The 17,201-nt window shown below is 53.0% G+C and overlaps 1 protein-coding gene across 1 annotated transcript; it reads right to left on the bottom strand.

Annotated features, from left to right (window-relative positions):
* Positions 1-2,697: 2,697 nt before the first annotated feature.
* LOC147646559 (uncharacterized) lies at positions 2,698-9,654 on the bottom strand. Its single transcript, XM_086873237.1, has 8 exons — positions 6,187-9,654; positions 5,929-6,087; positions 5,595-5,659; positions 5,336-5,485; positions 4,998-5,146; positions 4,547-4,694; positions 4,110-4,297; positions 2,698-2,731 (listed from the first exon to the last, which is right to left on the bottom strand). The coding sequence occupies exons 1-8, from the start codon at positions 6,308-6,310 to the stop codon at positions 2,698-2,700; spliced, it is 1,017 nt and encodes a 338-aa protein (XP_086729363.1). The 5' UTR covers positions 6,311-9,654.
* Positions 9,655-17,201: the final 7,547 nt, after the last annotated feature.

The following is a 17,201-nucleotide window of genomic DNA, read 5'->3' as shown; positions in this document are numbered from 1 at the left end:
CTGCCTCTGCCCACTGCCCCTTCCTGGAGGCACCCAGTGGCCGTGGCCTGGCAGCACCCCCTGCCCTCCATGTCCCCAGCCAACCCAGCCTGGGCACCTCGGGCTGTCCCCACCCTCCCGCTGGGGTGGTGTCCCAGCCTCCAGGCATTCTGCTGCAGGCCTGGGGGACATTTTGGGGAAGCACCGGAGCAGCCGGGTGTCAGGGACCAGGCGGCTGCCCGGGGGCTGCTTATGGCCTCTGACACCCAATTCCTCAGTGCTTCCCACCACCCCGGCTCCTCCAGGGCCTTCTGTCCCCTTGGAACCTCCTGCCACCCACTCCCTCACACATCCCCCTCGTGCCTTCCCACTGCCTTGTCCCGTCTGGGCCTCCGCAGCCCCTCATCCCTTCACAGCCTCCCAGCACCCCGTGCCCTCAGGAGCTCCCCCAGCCTGGCCCGGCAGCAGCGCCGCAGCCCCACAGGAGCTCCAGCAGCTCCTCAGCCATCACGGCACCAACACACGGGCAGCAGGACACAGATGGCGCTTCCTGCCTGCCACAGGGCTTGTGGCTTCAGCACAACCACCAAAGGCCAAGGGGCTTCTGGCCATTTCCCCTGCACCACTGCACGCCCCGGCAGGTTGCTGAGCACAAGAACCCTTTTCCCTCTCTTCCCCTATGCCCCACACAACCTAGGCAGCAAAAGAAAGGTCTTGGGACTCTTGTGGTTTATAACATATCCTATATTATTTACATACTAGATGGAAACGAAACGAAGAAAAGAACAATCTCTATGAAAAAAAAAATAACAGATGGCCCATGTGGCCCCAGAAGATAGAGCCTCTCAGCCCTAACATATCCTATATTATGTACATACTAAAAAGAAAAAAATAGAAGAAAACAATCCTTATGAAATAAAAACTCCCGGCTGGCCCAGGTGGCCCCAGCAAACAGAACGTCCCAGATCAGCGCTGAGCACATCTCCAGCAGCGCAGCCAGCCCAGGCCCGACAGACGAGGCCGTGTCCTCCATGCCCTGAGGAATTGATCGTGCACCCTCTGGAGGATGGAATATCGGGCACTCTGGATGGCCCGGAGGACATACAGCGTCTCAAGTGCCAGATCTGACACGGCACCGCTTCTGTCCTCCATCAGGCGTTCGAGGGCTGCAAGAGAGACGAACAGAGCCACGGTCAGACCCCAGAGCTGCGGGGGCCCAGCGAGAGCCCCCTGCCAGGGCCATGCCAGCCAGCTCTTGCCTTGGCCAGGAGGGAGCAGGGACCAAGGGGGTCAGCCCGAAGTTGCAGGCCACAAATGCCCCACGTGGCCCTGAAATCTCACTGTGCTATGCCCACGCCGCCCCTCATCGGCACAGGGAGCAGAGCCCTCCACAGCCTGGCCAGGGCTTGCAGCTGCCCCCGACAGCCACTGCTGTCAGCCCGCTGCCCTGGCTCACCTCTGCACAACACCTGGAGCTCTGCGTGCTGCCCCCTCAGCTGCTCCCCGGCCATCCCTGATGAGAACACAGAGCCTGTCAGGGTCCCAGCAGCACAGCTCCCTGCCAGCGGCGCTGCCAGCCCTGTGGCCACAGGGCCTCCTGCCCCGGCAGGGATCAGCCCGGGCCCTTGCCGCACCCTGACTCAGCCCAAGGGCACGGCTGCCAGAGGCCGGCAGCAGCAGCCCCGAGGGCAGCCGGGGCTCCAGGGCGCCGGGCCCGGGTGCCGCTGCCGGGGCAGCAGCCGGGGCTGGGGCCGAGCTGCGGCGGGGCGGGGAGGGAGCCCGGGCTCGGGACTCACCGATGACCCTGATGGCCGTCGCTCGCAGGGTCTCCTGTGGGTCCTGCAGGTACTGCAGGGCCCGGCGCAGGTGCTCGGCCAAGGGGATCCTGTGGTCTGCCAGCTGGAGAGAGCGGCAGGAGGGAAGGGTTGGCGCGGGCTCTGCCCCTCGGCCGGGCGCTGCTGCCTGCGGCCAGTCCCGGCCTCCCGTGCCCGGCCAGCCCTGAGGCCCGGCCAGCAGCTGCTGGCGCCGGGCTCTGGAGGGGGCAGAGGGCCGGCTGCTGCCCGGGGAGCCGCGGTGCCGGCCCGGCCCGCAGCCCCGCTGGGCTGGGGCTCCATCGGCACCCGGTTCGGGGCCACAGGCGGCTAGAGAAGAAGCCGTGCGGCCCCCGGCTGCAGCAGTGGGCAGGGGCACAGCTGCCAGCCCCACACACTGAGTACCGGGGCCAGGGGGCTTCTGTAGCTTGAGGCTGGGACTTCCAGGCTGTCCTTACCACGAGCTTGGCAAACTTCCACAGCTTCTCCTTCCTCACAGCTTTCTCCAGGTCTGGCCTCTTCAGGAAGTCAGCCGCGCGAAGGAGCGTTGTCCGAGAGGCCTGGGGAGCAGCAGAGAGCCGCAAATGGCCCCACAAGGCAGGGCACAGGAGTGTCCCAGTGCCAAGGGCTGGAGGAGGCTGCAGCCTGCAAGCCTGCGTCAGGGCAGGAGGCAGCTGAGCCCCCTGCCAAGGCGCAGCAGCAGCCCAGGAGTCCTCACCTCTGCCACATGCCGATTCTCATCTTGGCAGTGGAAAAAGAGTGGGAGCAGGCTCTGGTACACTCGTTCCTTCAGGGGCTTTCTTCCTTCTTCTTCTGCCGAAGACATCACTCTTTGAAGGAGAGACATGGAGAGCAGCTGCACGTGGCTATCAGGCTGTATGAAAGGAAGGAAGGAAAAATGACCTTATCATTGGCTTCTTATGGCCCACATCGGCACAGGTCTGCAAATGCACAGGGCACAAAGTGTCCGGGCAGCAGGCAGTGGCCGTGGCTGGGGCACAGAGCCTTACATTGTCCAGGAGTTTCAGGAGCGGCTCAGCCAGCTGCAGGGCCCTGCGCCAGGATATTGGGGTGTCTTCTTTAAGGAAAATATGGCTCAGAAGAGCAGTGCTCATCCTGGCCACGTCACTGTCCAAGTCCCACAGGAGGTGCACTAGTCTTCCTGTCAGGCTCTGAATTCTTTCGGCCTGTGCAGAACACAAGGGTGTGAAAGCCCGGGCAGCTGCCGCAGGGCCCAGAGGCCAAAGGGCTGTCCCAAAGCACTCGGGCAGCTGAAGCAGGAGGCAGGAGAGCTGCGAGGAGCTGCCTCAGCGCCCAAGGCAAAGGCCAGCCAAGGCCAAGTGACAGCATTGCCCAGCCTCATGCTGCCCACACGGCTTCAGCTGCTGCCCCCTTCTCACCATGGAGGGACGGTCCTTTAGCAGGAGGAGAGCCCTGAGCACCTGGTGATGCATCTCTGTGGAATTGTACCACAGGTACTTATACAAGATGTCCATTAGGCTGTCACCACAGTCACTCAAGTCCAGGCAATCTAGGAGCTGAAAGGCACAGGGCAGTGAGAGGGGAGCTGGCCGGCAGGAGCCTGGAAGTGCGCAGGGCTGGGCCCAGGCAGCAGCACAGGGCGGCGGGTGCCATCCCAGGCAGTTGTGGCTTTGCCAGGGGACAGGGCTGGCAGGGAGCTGAGCGAGGTAGTGCTGGCCATCAGGCTCACCTCCACAAGGAATGCCATGGCAGAGACATCCCAGAGTGGCAACGGTTTGCTGAGCACCTCAAGCAGGTAGCTTAAGATGCTTTTGCACAAGTGGATGGATGCACGGCGCATTACCCTGGAAGGCAGAAAATGGCAGAAAGAGTCTCAGCAAGGGTGCGGAGGACTGATGGACACAGTTGTCCTATTGCCCCAGCACCCTGTGAGGCGATTTGGGCCCTTGAGATGTGGCTGCTCCTGGGCACCCTCCTCTCGCAGCCTTTTCCAGTCTCCTTGGCCATCCCTCGGTGACGAGGCCCTCAGGCCCATGGCCACGGGGACTGTGGGGGGCATCCCGGGCAGGGGGCACAAATGCCAGAGGCAGTGGGGAGAAGGGGGGCTCACCTGGCCAGCAGACCCACGGCATAGTGGTGGGTGTCAGCACAGAGCAGCGTGTCCCAGCCACACTTGCGTTCCATTGCCACCACCACATGCTCCAAGTGGAGACTGCAGAGCAGGGCCTTCAGGGTCTGCACTGCAAACCTGTGTGCACAGCAAAGCCCAGGTGACGCTGGGAGCGCTGGCTGTGAGGCTGGGGAAGTGTCAGGGACAGGAGGAGTGGCATGGAGCACCTGTTGGGGCTGGTGGAGAGGCCGTGTTGCTCCTGGCATTCCTTCCAGAAGGTATGGACGTCCTCTGTCATATACAAAGTACTGAAGTACGTTTGGAAGAGGAGATGCACAAAGAGGCGGGGGAAATAGACTGTGAGGATCTGTGGGCAACAGGGCCCCTGGAGGATCTTCCACATCACCAGAGTTGCCTGCAGAGGACAAAGCAGCCCGAGACAGCGCTCAGTGCCGGGGCGTCCGTGTGGCGGGGCCTGAGCGTGGCAGGGAGAGGCCGGGGAAGACGCAGGGGGAGCAGCGGGCCTGGTGGCCCTGAAGCTGCCCCTAGGCCAGGTTTGTGGCCAGTGCCTGAAGCAGGGAGATGCAGTGGGGGAAGGAGGCAACAGAGCTGCTGGAGAGGCGGCCGGCCTTGCGGTGAGCAAAGGCCAGCTCCAGAAACTCACAGTCAGGGAAAAGACAGCCGTCTTGTCCCCATCAGAGGTGCCCAGGTTTTTCTGCGGCCAGCTCCCCACCACATTGATGAGGAGCGGTGTCACTTCCTCTGAAATCCAGGGCGAGAGCAAGATGGTCGTCCACATGGCCATAGCAGCTCTGCGGGGTCAGACACAGCACCGTGGGCTGGGCAGCAGCGGGGAGCTGAGCTGGCCACCAGCTCTGCCTGTGCCCACTGCCCCTGAGCGGCAGCAGCAGCCAGGCAGCCCAGCCCTGTGGGGACAGGCCCCTGAGGGGCAGGCTGGCAGCACGGCAGCGGGCTCAGGGCCGACTTTGTAGCAGGGCTGGCAAAGGGAGCAGCCAGAGGGCCCTGCAAGTCTGTGTTGCTCACAGCCCTGGGCCAGGCTGTACAGGGTGATGGGCTGGGGAGCCCTGAGGCCTCGGGGCAGCTGGGCCCCATACCTGTCACACGTTGGGGCCACCCGCAGGAGAGTGATGGCCACATCATCGGGCTCTGCCTCGGCCACTTGCATCAGGGCCCAGTCCATCCTGTGCTCAGCAGCCTCATTGGCCATGAGCCACTGGTGGATGTACCTCACCACGCCGGGCACCTGGAGAAGGCACAGGGAGACTTGGAATGCTAGCAGAGGGAGTCAGCAATGTGCCCAGCTTCTTCCCCAGACAAGTGCTTCTCTTCCAGCACGCTGCCATGGCCTCAAAAGCTTCAAGTGAGCAGCAGGCGTGGCTTGGGAAAGCCAAGCAATTGCTGGAGGATCAAAGGCTGGCCACAGGCTGCTTACTTGCTCCGGATTGAAAAGAGCCGTCTCTACAAGCAGATCCAGCTGGGCAGCGCTGCTTTGTTCTACCAAGACCTCTGAGGATGCTTTGATCTCAGTGTCCATGGGACTGGTCTCTTCCTTGCCAATCCTCTTGATGTATTGGTAAAGAAACTGTAGGAGAAGGGCAGGAAGGCAGGGAAGTTGCATGGAGTGCTCCAAGTGCGGTGCTGGGCTGAGCAGTGCCAGCAGGCCCAGCGCAGGTGGGGATGGCTGCAGGTACCTGCGCTGCTCTGCGGAAGCGGCCACGGGCGGTGTCCTGCTCTTGTGTGCCGTCCATGGCTGCATCTGGCAAAGAGCAGCCAGAGCTGAGGGGCTGCGGGAGAGGCCGGAGAGCACAGCCCAGCCCTGCGTTCCCCAGGCAGGGACAGTCCCGGGATGCCCCAGGGGATGCAGCACGGCCACTGCTGCGGGGGCAGCCCCAGCCCCTTTTTTGTGCTGTCCATGGGTGTGTGTCCACAGGACAGTGTGGGATGGGATGAGATGGGATGCAATGGGATGGGATGGGGCCAAGATGGCCGCAGGCACCAGCCCTGGGGCCCAGCTCTGCCACTCACCCTCCTCCAGCGGCTGCAACTGCTGCACCTCTTCGGTCTCTGGTGCTGGGGCAGCTCCAGGGCCTTCTTCCTCGACCTCCTCCTCTTCCTCCTCCACCCAGGCCAGCTTGGGCACTCTTGGGGGTCGCTGCTCCAAATCTTCTTCCAGACTCTCCAATCCTTTCCATAGGAACAGCACCAGGGGATGGCATGGCATGGAATGGGATGGGGCCAAGCTGGCAACAGGCACTAGCCCTAAGGCCGAGCTCTGCAACTCACCCTCCTGTGGTGCCTGGAACTCCTGCACCTCTTCAGACTCCTGTGCCAGGACAGCTCCAGAGCCTTCTTCTTCCTCCTCCTCAAGCCAGGCCAACTTGGGCACTCTTGGGGGTCTCTGCTCCATGGCAGTGACTGGATTTATGGCTGCTTGCAGGAGAGATGGCTCGGAAAAGCTCAGAGTCAGCAAGTCCTGCAGTCGTGCCTGGAAGGCACCTGCAAGACTCAAGTCCTGGCAAGATTGCAAGACAGCGAGTCCTGCACTTGGGTGTTGAGGGCTCCTGCCACAAGGACAGGAGGCTCCTCGACAGGGACTGTGGTCTGGTCTCAAGGGCAGAGACTGCAGGGATGGGCGACACGTCGGAAAAGCTCCGGGTCACCAAGTCCCACGGTCTGCCCTCAAGAGAACCTTAAGAAGGAAGGCTCAGCAAGGCCACAGGTCAGCAAGACCTGTGGTCTGGCCTCGAGGTCACCTGTAGGAATAGTGCTTCAGAAAAGCTCCAGGTCCGACACAAAGGAGTGCGCTGTGCGGGGGCTCCTCACAGCACCGCTCTGGCGCGTCCTGACCCGTCGCGTGCACCGAGCACTGTGGCGTGGCCCTGTCACTGCCAGCTCCTATGTCAGCACGTGTCACAAAGGGCCCTTTGACATCTGCTCCCGTTGCCACCATCCCACGGTGACCGTGCTGCAGCGTGTCACAAAGGGCCCTTGCACACCCTGCCCTCCGCCCTGGGGCCGCCCCCATCCCCCCCCAAGTGGCCCAGCTTGGAAGGAATCCCTTGCCCAAAGTGTCTAAGACAGCCTGACGGGATCTTTAGGAACAGCTTGTTAGAAATGAAATGGAGGCAAATTTATCAATAAGAATTTTATTGAAAACTTTGTAAAATTTTCTCATGGAAATGTCTCAGTGTTGAGAGACAGGTGTCTGCTAGGGAGGGCAGGAGCCTCCCTTGGAATGAAAAATGTGGACCCCCCCCTCCGAATTATGATAATCCTGAAATCAAGGGGCTCTCAGGCAGAGATCTGGGGATAGGAATAACAGTTCTTTACTAATATTTATAACCAGGCAAACAAACAACAATAACTACAGCGTTAGCAAGAAAACAGAACCAGGGACCCCGTGACAGCTTTCTGGGGCTGAGACGGGAAAGGATGGAGGAGAGGCTTTGTTTCACAAACCCCCTCGGGTTGGCAGTCAGTGCTGGTGCTCCTGCAGGGCTCTGAGGAACACTCAGCTGGAACAGCAGGGATGAGCTGAGATCCCGGGCCAGTGGCTGAGGTGGATCAGCAGCTCCGTGGCGGTGGCTGGCACTGCCACACGTCCCGGCAGGACAGGGGGTGCGAGGCCACCAATGAAGAGGGAAGAAGGAGAAGAAGCAGCAGCTCCATCTGGGTGATGGCGAAATTCCCTTCTCCCCACCACAACAGCTCTGCACCCAAAGTGTTCTTCTCCGAAGCTAAAGAAGCCACCAAACTGTCCCCACCCTCCCCTTTTCCTGCCCCCTTCCCCCCCTGGGCCCAGCCAAACTCTTTATCTTTCCTCAAGCACCCACCAGGTACCCGCAGTTAAGTTTTCCCTGCAAGTCATGAGTAAAAATTCCACAGGCAAGCCAGAACTAAATAGAAAATAAAGGACACCTAACCCCCAACACCTGTAAGTTGCATCTTGAGAGTCAGACAGGATCTTTGTTTGCCAGAAACACCTCTGAAGTTTAATCAAGGCATTAGTCATCAAAATTATTTTGAAAATTTAAAGATCAAAGTAGCCAAAATACTCAATGTAACTAATTGCTGGGTATGTTCTCAGCTCAGGTTGGGAGGAATGGGGTTCCCTCGGAGGGCTCACCCTGTGGGGTGGCCAAAACTCTGTCAATGGGCTCTGACTTGTAACGGATCCAGTGCAGGGACACTGACAGAAAACTGTGCTGTGGAACACAGGAATGCAATTATCAGTTTTACAGGATTGACTGAGATTTCCCTTCAGGAGAAACCAAGCTCTGTTCTAGCTGGAGGCCACAATGTGAAAGGATTTCTGTGCTTTACCATCACAAGCTTACTCATTCTTTTTCCTCACTCTCATTCACGTTAGGAACAATAATTCTGTTGTCCATGGAGCTGGCACCTTTTGAATTCCAGAATAATGTCCCCAAGGTCCTTTGCTGTTCAGCTTTACCGCGCTGTCTGTGGCTAACAAAGCTTGCTGGGGTCCATTTCCCTTCGGCTGGAGAGGTGCCGGGTCCCAGTCCCTGAGGGACAGCCAGGCTCCTGGCTGGAATTGGTGTGGAAGTCCCTCAGGGTCACATCAGCCTTCACATGGAGCCCCATGGATCTGAGCATTTTCCAAAGGGGCCGTTGGGGCAAACAGGGAGATTTGGTCTGGCAGGGTCTGTAAAACAATATCCCATCCCATCGACTTGTTCTGGCAGAGAACACTTGGCTGCAGGGACATATTCCCATTGTTCCTGCCCAGGTCTCAGGATTCAAACAGTGTTGTCTTTGCCCAGAGCTGTTCCTTCGGCTGGCTCGGGAGGGCCATTTGGCCTCTGGACCCACACTCTGGCTCCTTTATTAGGACTGCTGGATCCATACCTTTTATCTCCTCAAATGGAGGTGATTTGAGGTGGATGTCCTTTTTTTACAATTGTTTTTAAAACTGCAATATTGATAACTGTATTACCCTGCATTGTGGTGGAAAACCAACTCTTGTTCACTATTGTTTAACAGACTTACTTCAATTTCTCCTTGATAATCTGCATCAATTCCTCCTCCCGTGACATGAACCCTTTGCAACACCAAGCTCCAGTGAGAAGTTATCAAACCAAAGTGTCCTGGAGGAATCTGAATTCTTATTCCTGTATTGTAAACTGTCATTTGCTTCTGATTTCTCCTAATGAATTCCAGTGCATGAAGGTCCAGCCCTGCAGCCTGTGGGCTGGCCCTGGCAGGGGCCATCACAGCCAGAACAATTTCCCAGGCAGTCCAAGTCTCACTGTCCATGGCTGTGTTTGCAAATTGGGTGCAGCCGTGCACACCCAGGGGTTTCCATTTCCCAGTGGGCCCATTGTTAAGGGCATGGAGCCCATCTGGGAGATGGGTTCTCCACCGGGACAGGTTCCCATCTCCTCATTTTATCAACTGCTCTTTTAACAGCCTCTTCAGCCATGGAACCAATCCTGCCATTTTTGGATAGTGTGGTACATGACAAAACCAGCAGTTCTAATCACTGTATTTTTCCCAGGAACAGACAAAGCATTCCACATCACAGCATCAGCAAACCATATAAAAACAGCCAACTTCACCCCTTCCTCCTTTATTCTGTGTATACAATTCACAAAGTTTACCACTGACATTTGGGCCTTTGCTAGTCCTTTTTTGTAGGGTATTTAGTGTTACAGTGAGCAACCAAAGCTCACAAATTAGTATTGTCAACATTATTTCACATTATCAATTTTTAATTTTGGATATAAATATATATTATTGATTATTATTATCATTTTTATAATTATTACTCTTATTATCATTATTATTACCATCATCATCATCATTGTTGTTTTTGTTGTTTCACTTGCACAAACAAACCTGAGCTCAAGACTAAAACCTGCTGTACCTTCACATGGGAGCATTCCAAAAACAATTGTTCCTTCTCTTGGTGCTGTTTCCAGTGTGCTGTTAACAAAATCCATCCTCATCTTCCCAAACCCACCAGTTCTTTTCCTTTTTCCACATGCAATTTTTGGCTGCATTCTAAGACTGATTTACTAAAATATGGATATGATCTAGTATCACTATCCAACTGAGACAGACAAAGACTCTTGAACTGGTTTAGGGTTAAAAAGTGTATGATTATTAGCAGCGCTGGGCCGATGTGTCAGATCACCCCTTAATACACACGGCCCCGAATACAGGTGAATACAGGCTTTTTATTTCCAGAAATATGGAACACAAATGCATATTCATAACCCCGTTGCCACCCACACTCTGCTTCCTATGCTAATTAGGAAAAAAGCAATTAAGCATGCGTAGTTTGTTCCTTGAAATGAGTTGGTGGTCCTTTTATGAGGAGGGGTGAGAGAAGGGAGGGAAGGGATATGGCTCTTCCTCCTTCTGACCTTTCTACCTTTTCAATGCAAAGTGACAAATGGACCCTTGGCTGGGCTCCTAGTTTCATGTCTTCCAGGAGTTTCTGATTTGCAATTCTCTTCTGTTCTTCAAGTTCCTTACCAGATTCATTGCTTCTCATTGTAAGCCCAGCTGAACAAGCATAGAGTTGACAGACAATTAGTTATTAGCCAATGATTAACCTCTAATTTTAGCAAAGCTTCTCTAGCTCCCTCTAATTTTAACAAGGCCCATCTATTTATTTTGTTTAGATTTAGCAAGGCTTCTTTCTAATTAAGGCCTCAGCTTCTCTAAATTCTTAAATTCTTCAAAGTTTATGTCTCAGAGTTTTGACTGCTTTAAGGATCCAATGGAACCTCCATAGCCCCTGGCACCCCCAGAGTTCTGGCTGAGATGAAAAGATGAATGGGGAAATAAAGAAACACCTTCTGAAGCTGGTGATAGAAACCAAGATGCCGGCTCTTGCCACTGGCTTGGGCAAGAAGAAGGGCCAGACCCAGTGGGGATACTCAATTATCTCCCTTTGAACTGATGTTTAGAATTCCTTATCCTGGTAATCCTCAGCCTTGAGAATTACCTGGGGGTAGGGATAAAGGATATCTATTGGAAACAATATGTAGCCTGGATAGTGTCTCTTGTAAAAGCTCTTTGACAAGAAGCTCAGCTAGCACAGAGCCTGCCTTTAGACTTTGCTGTTCACAACATCCAGCCAGGAGATTGAGTCCTAGTGAAGGAGTAGAGAGAAGCAGCAGCAGCAGCAGCAAAGTAGTGTAGACCTGTGCAAGTGTTGCTGAGCACAGAAAGAGCCGTCAGGAGAGCTGAACACGGGTAGAGCCATCCCTCTCGAGTCAAGGTCTCTAAGGCCCCAGAAATTCAGACATCTCAGCTAGAGGAGAAGCTCGGCAGGCTGCCACTGATGCTCCACAAGAGGGGACTGGAGCAGTAGCCAGGACATCAACATCAGGGGAAGCCCCGTGTGCCTCCCACAGCTTGGCTGCTGAAATAGTTTGTGTGGGCATCCCTTCTCTCAAATCTCCAGTCATTAGAGGCCAGTCCTCACTGTCATTGTTTTCTTTATGTTAAAGCTCTTTCTGTGCCTTCACTCGCCTTTACAGGTCGTGTAAAGACAACATGAAAGTAAAAGTTAAGTTAGGAAATTAAATTACACCATTAAAATGTCTGCCTTAATAATCTTACCTTGACATTGTCAGCCAGTTGAAGTTGAAGCCAAAAGTAGAAAAGTAATTTTTAACCATAAGAGAAGAAGTAGCAAATCCTTTTACCTGAAAAATTGTGAAGTCTGTGGAAGGCCAGGAAGATCTGAAGACTGGCTGTGGGTGGCCAGCCCAGTCAAACCTAACCAGTGAGTTAAGTCAATAATAAACAAGATTTTGAGATGAAGAAGGAAGTCTATGGTGGCTTCATTCTTCTGAAAAAAAGCATTTGTTGTCTAAATAGAACAAGAAGCACATACGTGGGAAAAAGCATTTCTGACCAGACTTTAGGTTCAGAGTGTTAGACCCCCAGCTTCCCTCCTTATAATTGTTTCAGATATCAAGGCAAATAGAATCAAATGTTTGTTAAGTTCACTACCAGCAGCTAAGCAAGGTGTTCCTTCCATAATTACCAAAAAGATTTTGAAGGCTATAAAGCAGAGGGGAAAGAGAAGGTTTTTTTGAGCCCTTATTTTTAAGCTGCCCCCAAAACAATTCCACAAGCAGGACACGTGTTGTCCGTGATGATCAGTAGAAGTAGCAACACTGAAACAAAACTTAAATCCTTTGTAATAGGTTCTGGTCCAGATCCAACAAAACAGATTTAAATGGAACTGCAGGTAGAAGCCTCGTGTGACAGCTTAGAAATACAAACGCTGTCAGCAGAAGAAGGGAGAGTGGGGCAAATTAAATGATAGCTAAAAGGTAGTGAAAGAAATTACAAAAGCAATAGGAAAGTTAACTCATGTATCAGTCCAAACATAGAAAGACTTGAGAATAAGACATGTTTTCGTGGTTATCTAGTAAACTGTGGGTTTAACAAATGCTTTTCTTGTGCTGTAGCAACTCTAATCTTTTTAGCATGCATGATCCCTTGCTTAGTACAATTTCTTCAACATTTGATAAAGAGGATGCAGGTAGTAGCCATAGCTACTAATCCAGGAATAGCTACAAAAGGACAGAAATTGATGTCACTGCAAATAATTGCAAAACAAAAAAAAAATCGAGGAATAGGAAATAAAGTCAATGATAACTAAAGTTTGTAAAGACAATTAGTAAGAAATTTTTTTAAAAAGAGAGGTTGAGAGGAATGAGAGATTTGTCTTTAGAAACAAGCCGTGGGTCTGCTAGTAAATAAAACTAGCACTGAGAGATAAAAGAAACAATGGGAAGGATTCCTCTGATTGATGAATGGAAAAAAGATACTTGCCTTTACAAACAAACTGTAAGTTCGCTGATAAATGAAATTTGATATTGAAAGATGAAAGAAACAATGGGGGAAAACCATAAATTCCATAAGAATTAAAAATGAAGAAGGAGGGTTATACATTAGAGGGGAATCTTAGGTATCAGGCAGTCCGGGGAGTCTGGACCTCTCAAGTACCTCAGCCAATGGGGAAAGAGACAGGGACGTGGCTGGGAAATTCGGATAAAAAGGAGGCTGTGTCCTCCAAAAATTTGAGAGACCCCAGGAGAATGGCCCATGGCCTCTCCCTTTATTCAAATCAAGTAAAAGGACTCCTCTGTCTCCTTTTTAGACATAAACCTCTGGTGTTTGTAGATGAATTTTCCTGACAAGGCCAACAACAGACTGAAATGGAAAAATCAGCATCAGAAATGTGTGAGATGGAAAACTTTTGGCTCTTTGAGATAAAAAATGTGGACTAAAAATCTCTATGGCAAAGAACAACCTTTCTCACAAGGATTACTGTAGAAAAAGTGATGCAGGTGTTGGAATGACACCCAGTGCCCTCAGCAAAGACAATTCCCTGTCCTGTGGGCTCCATAAACCACACGTGAACGTGGCACTCATCCTGATTAATCCCAAAGCACTTCTCTGCAAGAAGCACTAGAGAAGTGCATGGGGCAAGAGTTCTGCAAGTGCCAGGTTCTCATGCAGCAGAAAAGTTGTAAAATCTGAAAGATTCTAGCAACCACAAAAAATCCATCATTTATGGCTTGTAAATATTCCAGTGAATCTCAGTTACTTCTGGGTAAAATCAAACACCAAGCAGGTTTCATAACAAAATCCCAGTTTGTCTGTTCCTGTTTGTGGCAGAGGATGAGGTTACAAGCTGGCCAGCTGAAGAAGCCAAGGAAAATCTCCACTTCCCTGTCATATTTTCCTACTGGCACAGGAATGAAGACCAAGAATTTGGCTCATTGGAGGGGTAAAACCAGAGGATGGGTGAGGGTTTACATCCTAAGACTTCCTTTGCTAGAGTACAAAGAGTTTAGCTGTGCGTGGATCTCCTTGCTAAACCTCTTTGTTTCCAAACTCCATTCCTCCGTGGCAGAACTGAACAAGCTCCGTATGTCAGAGCTTCAAGTTCCAAGCTGTGCGCTGAGTTAATTGTAATGGATCCATTAGCAGTGCGTGGGGTTGCTGCCATGAGGAGCTCAGGTGGCTTCTTGAGATGAAAATCAATGTGCCCTTTGTCCCAGCTCCATGTGTCCTGGGACAGCCCTGGCTCCACGGGAGCACACGGAGTGTTCTCGTGCCATTTCTAAATGAAAATTGAACCTCCTCAAGAAGCCAGGCCAAAGTCACCAGACAGCAGTCACAAAAAGGAATTTAGGCACTTTGCTGGGTGTTGATCTAACAGTTACCACCTTCCCAAAGTCCAGGCTCCACTAAACAAGGCTCTTTCCTCTGTCAGCAGCCTTGCACTTGAATGTGTTTGATACACGTACAGAAGAAGAAAAAGCCACTTGCACTGTGGAAACATGAGCTGCAGCTGTGCAGTAAGTTGTGCTCAGTAGCTGACCAGCTGATTTAATTCTGAGTGGGTATTAGACAGAAGATACTACAATAAAATTTCACAGGACAGCTATCAAGTATCTAAAAGATGCAGTATTCTGTTATTTTCTACTTCCAATATTGCCAGCACACAGCTTAAGGAAGAAAGGTATTTACCAACCAGCACAAAAGAAAAAAATAAAAATGAAAAAAGGATTTTAAAGGATATCACAGCAATGGCAACCAGGCATTTTCCAGCTTTGCAGGATATCAGTTCATAGTCAATCTAAACGAGCCAGCATATGTCTAGCAAGAAAGAAATCACAGTTCATGTGTGTTCCTAAACCTAAGCTTTGCTATATCAAACATGGATGGTATCATTTTCCAGCTCTCAATAGATGTGTCATAATTTATATATAAACAAAATCTCGTGCATAAAAATATTTCATAGATTAGTAAAGTAGATAGATAGATAGATAGATAGATAGATAGATAAAGATAGATAGGTAGTGTTGGTTTTTCAAGCAAGGCAGACACCCTAGTTCAGAAGCCAGCACGGTGGCTCCCCCTTGGCCACTCGGACCATTCTACCCACAAGACATCAATGTGATGGATGGTGAAGCAATAGTGTTTATTGCAGGAGAATTTGACCTTTTATAACCTAGGGTCATTGTGTTACTCCCATCTGCTCATGTCACACTTGAGTGCTATTGGCTAATTACAGAAGGTTTTACCATCCTAACAGAGAGGGGTTTTTGCTAACTTTCCGTTACATCCCGGTTTCTTCCACATCGCCAGGCCTTAAACTACAACAAGATAGATAGATAGATAGATAGATAGATAGATAGATAGATAGATAGATATAGAAAGAAAAATAGTTTGACATGGCAGATAGAGATATTTGAATGCACTTGCCTGTATAACTTTGTATAGAAAGGGATGGGGAAGTGAGAGGTTATTCTTTTCCACACATGGAAAACCCTCTTTTTTCCAGTAGAATCAGCTTCCTCCCTCAATGACCACCAGGCTCCCTGAAGACCCCACCAAGAAGGCCCTGTGATCCCCATGGCCTGTGCATGCTGCACTTCAAGAAAGCAATGCCTGCCTCTTAATACTACAGGGGTGTTCAAGAGATTTATTCCCAACCTTTGGCGACAAGATGAAGAAACTGAAGTCAGTTACTGTAAAAGGCCTGAACCAGCAGCACTACAAAGCACAGCCAAAAGCAGCAGGTCCCACACGGTGTCCCACAATCATGGCCCAAGCGGCCGCAGATCCTCCTTCAACCCCGGCTGCATTGCAGTCCCACTGAGCACCAAGAAGAAAAGGGCCTTTGTGAGAGCAAGCAAACTTAACCCTCTGCCAGGACACAAATTCAGAGGGCAAAAAATTGAAAAACCCCACAGCATCAGCCACACTTCCCAATGAGAAGGGTTGGAACTCTCTGCCCCTCCACACTTCCCCAGCAGGTTTACAAAGGGAACTGAGATCTAAGCTGTGCCCTCCAAACCAAGAGAGCCAGCCTCCCTTCAGGGTGAGAAGCCATGGCCTCAGTTCCAGCCCCGGGTGCCTCCTGTGCCCCAGAGAATGGCTGTGGCTGTAAATGTGTGTTTGGCTGCAGCACAGGGCCAGGGTGAAGCTCGGCAGCCTCATCAGAGCCCACGGCCACGGCCCTTCCCTGCCGGGGCCCTCACCTGGCCCGGCCCGGCCCGGCCCGAGCAGCCCGGACTGGCCTCAAGGGATGGGCTCTGCCTGCCCGCTGTGCCCACAGGCCGGGCCCAAGGGCTCGCAAGAGGCTTCCTCCCAGCTCTGCAAAACCTCAGCCAAGAGTGTCCCCTTTGCTGTGCTGAGGAAAAAACCCTCTCAATTTAACCCCGCTGCACACCTCATGGGGGATCCCTGCACACCTTAGTAGAGAGCCCAAATTAGCCCTGGGTGCCTCATGAGGTGCAGGCCCAGGTGATGCCACTGAAGGAAATGTGCCCTCACAACCCAGGGATGCTCAGCATGGGCTCCCCCAGCCCCTCGTGGCCCCACCACTGGTCATGGCAGCCCCTGCCTGGCTCCTGCCTGCCCACACTGTGGGCACACCCGCCTGCTCCTGGACATGGAGCTCAGCAGGGGCTGGTGCCATGAGGGCTTTGCTGGTGGTACCAGCCAGACACTGAGGTGAAAGCTCCATCTCTTTATTGGAACAAAAACCATAGGCCAAGCCCTGCTCTGGTGGACAGGGGCTGCCCAATTTCAGTCCCGGCCAGGGACCAGGGCCAGGGGGCTCAGGGGCAGAGGGTCTCACTTTGCAGGTGTGGGTCTTGGGACGCCCTCAAGACGGGGATGGAGCCGCAGCAGAGCAGAGGGAGACAGAGGTGAAGAGCGGGGATGACAGGTCAGCTTCTCGGTGATTAAAGTCTTTGGCTGCTGTTCTGAAGGTGCAGAGGTGCTCCTGAGGAGACAGGAGGCGGCTGAGGCCCCCAGCTGCCGCTGGCACGCAGGGACCCTCCTGCACAGCAGGGCCCAGAGCGGCCAAGGCTCCCCAGCACGGCTGGAGCTGCTGGCACAGCTTGGCCCAGCTGGACAGCTGCCCCTCAAGGCCCCGGCGAGCAGGGGATGGCTCTGGGCAGGGTCCCTGGCCAGGAGCGGGCCCCAGAGCGCCTCTGCCTTTCAAGGGCAATCTCGTCCCCGCTCTTTCTCCTGCCCACCTTGCTTTACCTCTGCCCGCTGCTCCTGGGGCTGCTCTTGGCCAGGCAGCCTCAGTGGGAGCCAGCACTGGCTGCAGCCCCAGTGGGCTCCCCAGGACAAGGCCCAGCAATTAAGAGGCCAATTAAAGGCCTGGGCAGCAGCAGAACTCCTGGCAGAGTTATTTGGGCAACTAAGGACTAGCCACAAGTGCACAGCAGCCTCACTGGGAGTGCTTCCTGACTGCTTGAGGCCGAGATCAGCAAAAC

The sequence above is a fragment of the Cyanistes caeruleus genome, unplaced genomic scaffold (genome assembly GCF_971803275.1).
Source record: "Cyanistes caeruleus unplaced genomic scaffold, bCyaCae1.hap1.1 HAP1_SCAFFOLD_91, whole genome shotgun sequence".
In the NCBI taxonomy this organism is placed as follows: domain Eukaryota; kingdom Metazoa; phylum Chordata; class Aves; order Passeriformes; family Paridae; genus Cyanistes; species Cyanistes caeruleus.
The sequence above is the reverse complement of the archived record's forward strand: the minus strand, read 5'-3'. Positions and strand labels throughout refer to the sequence as shown.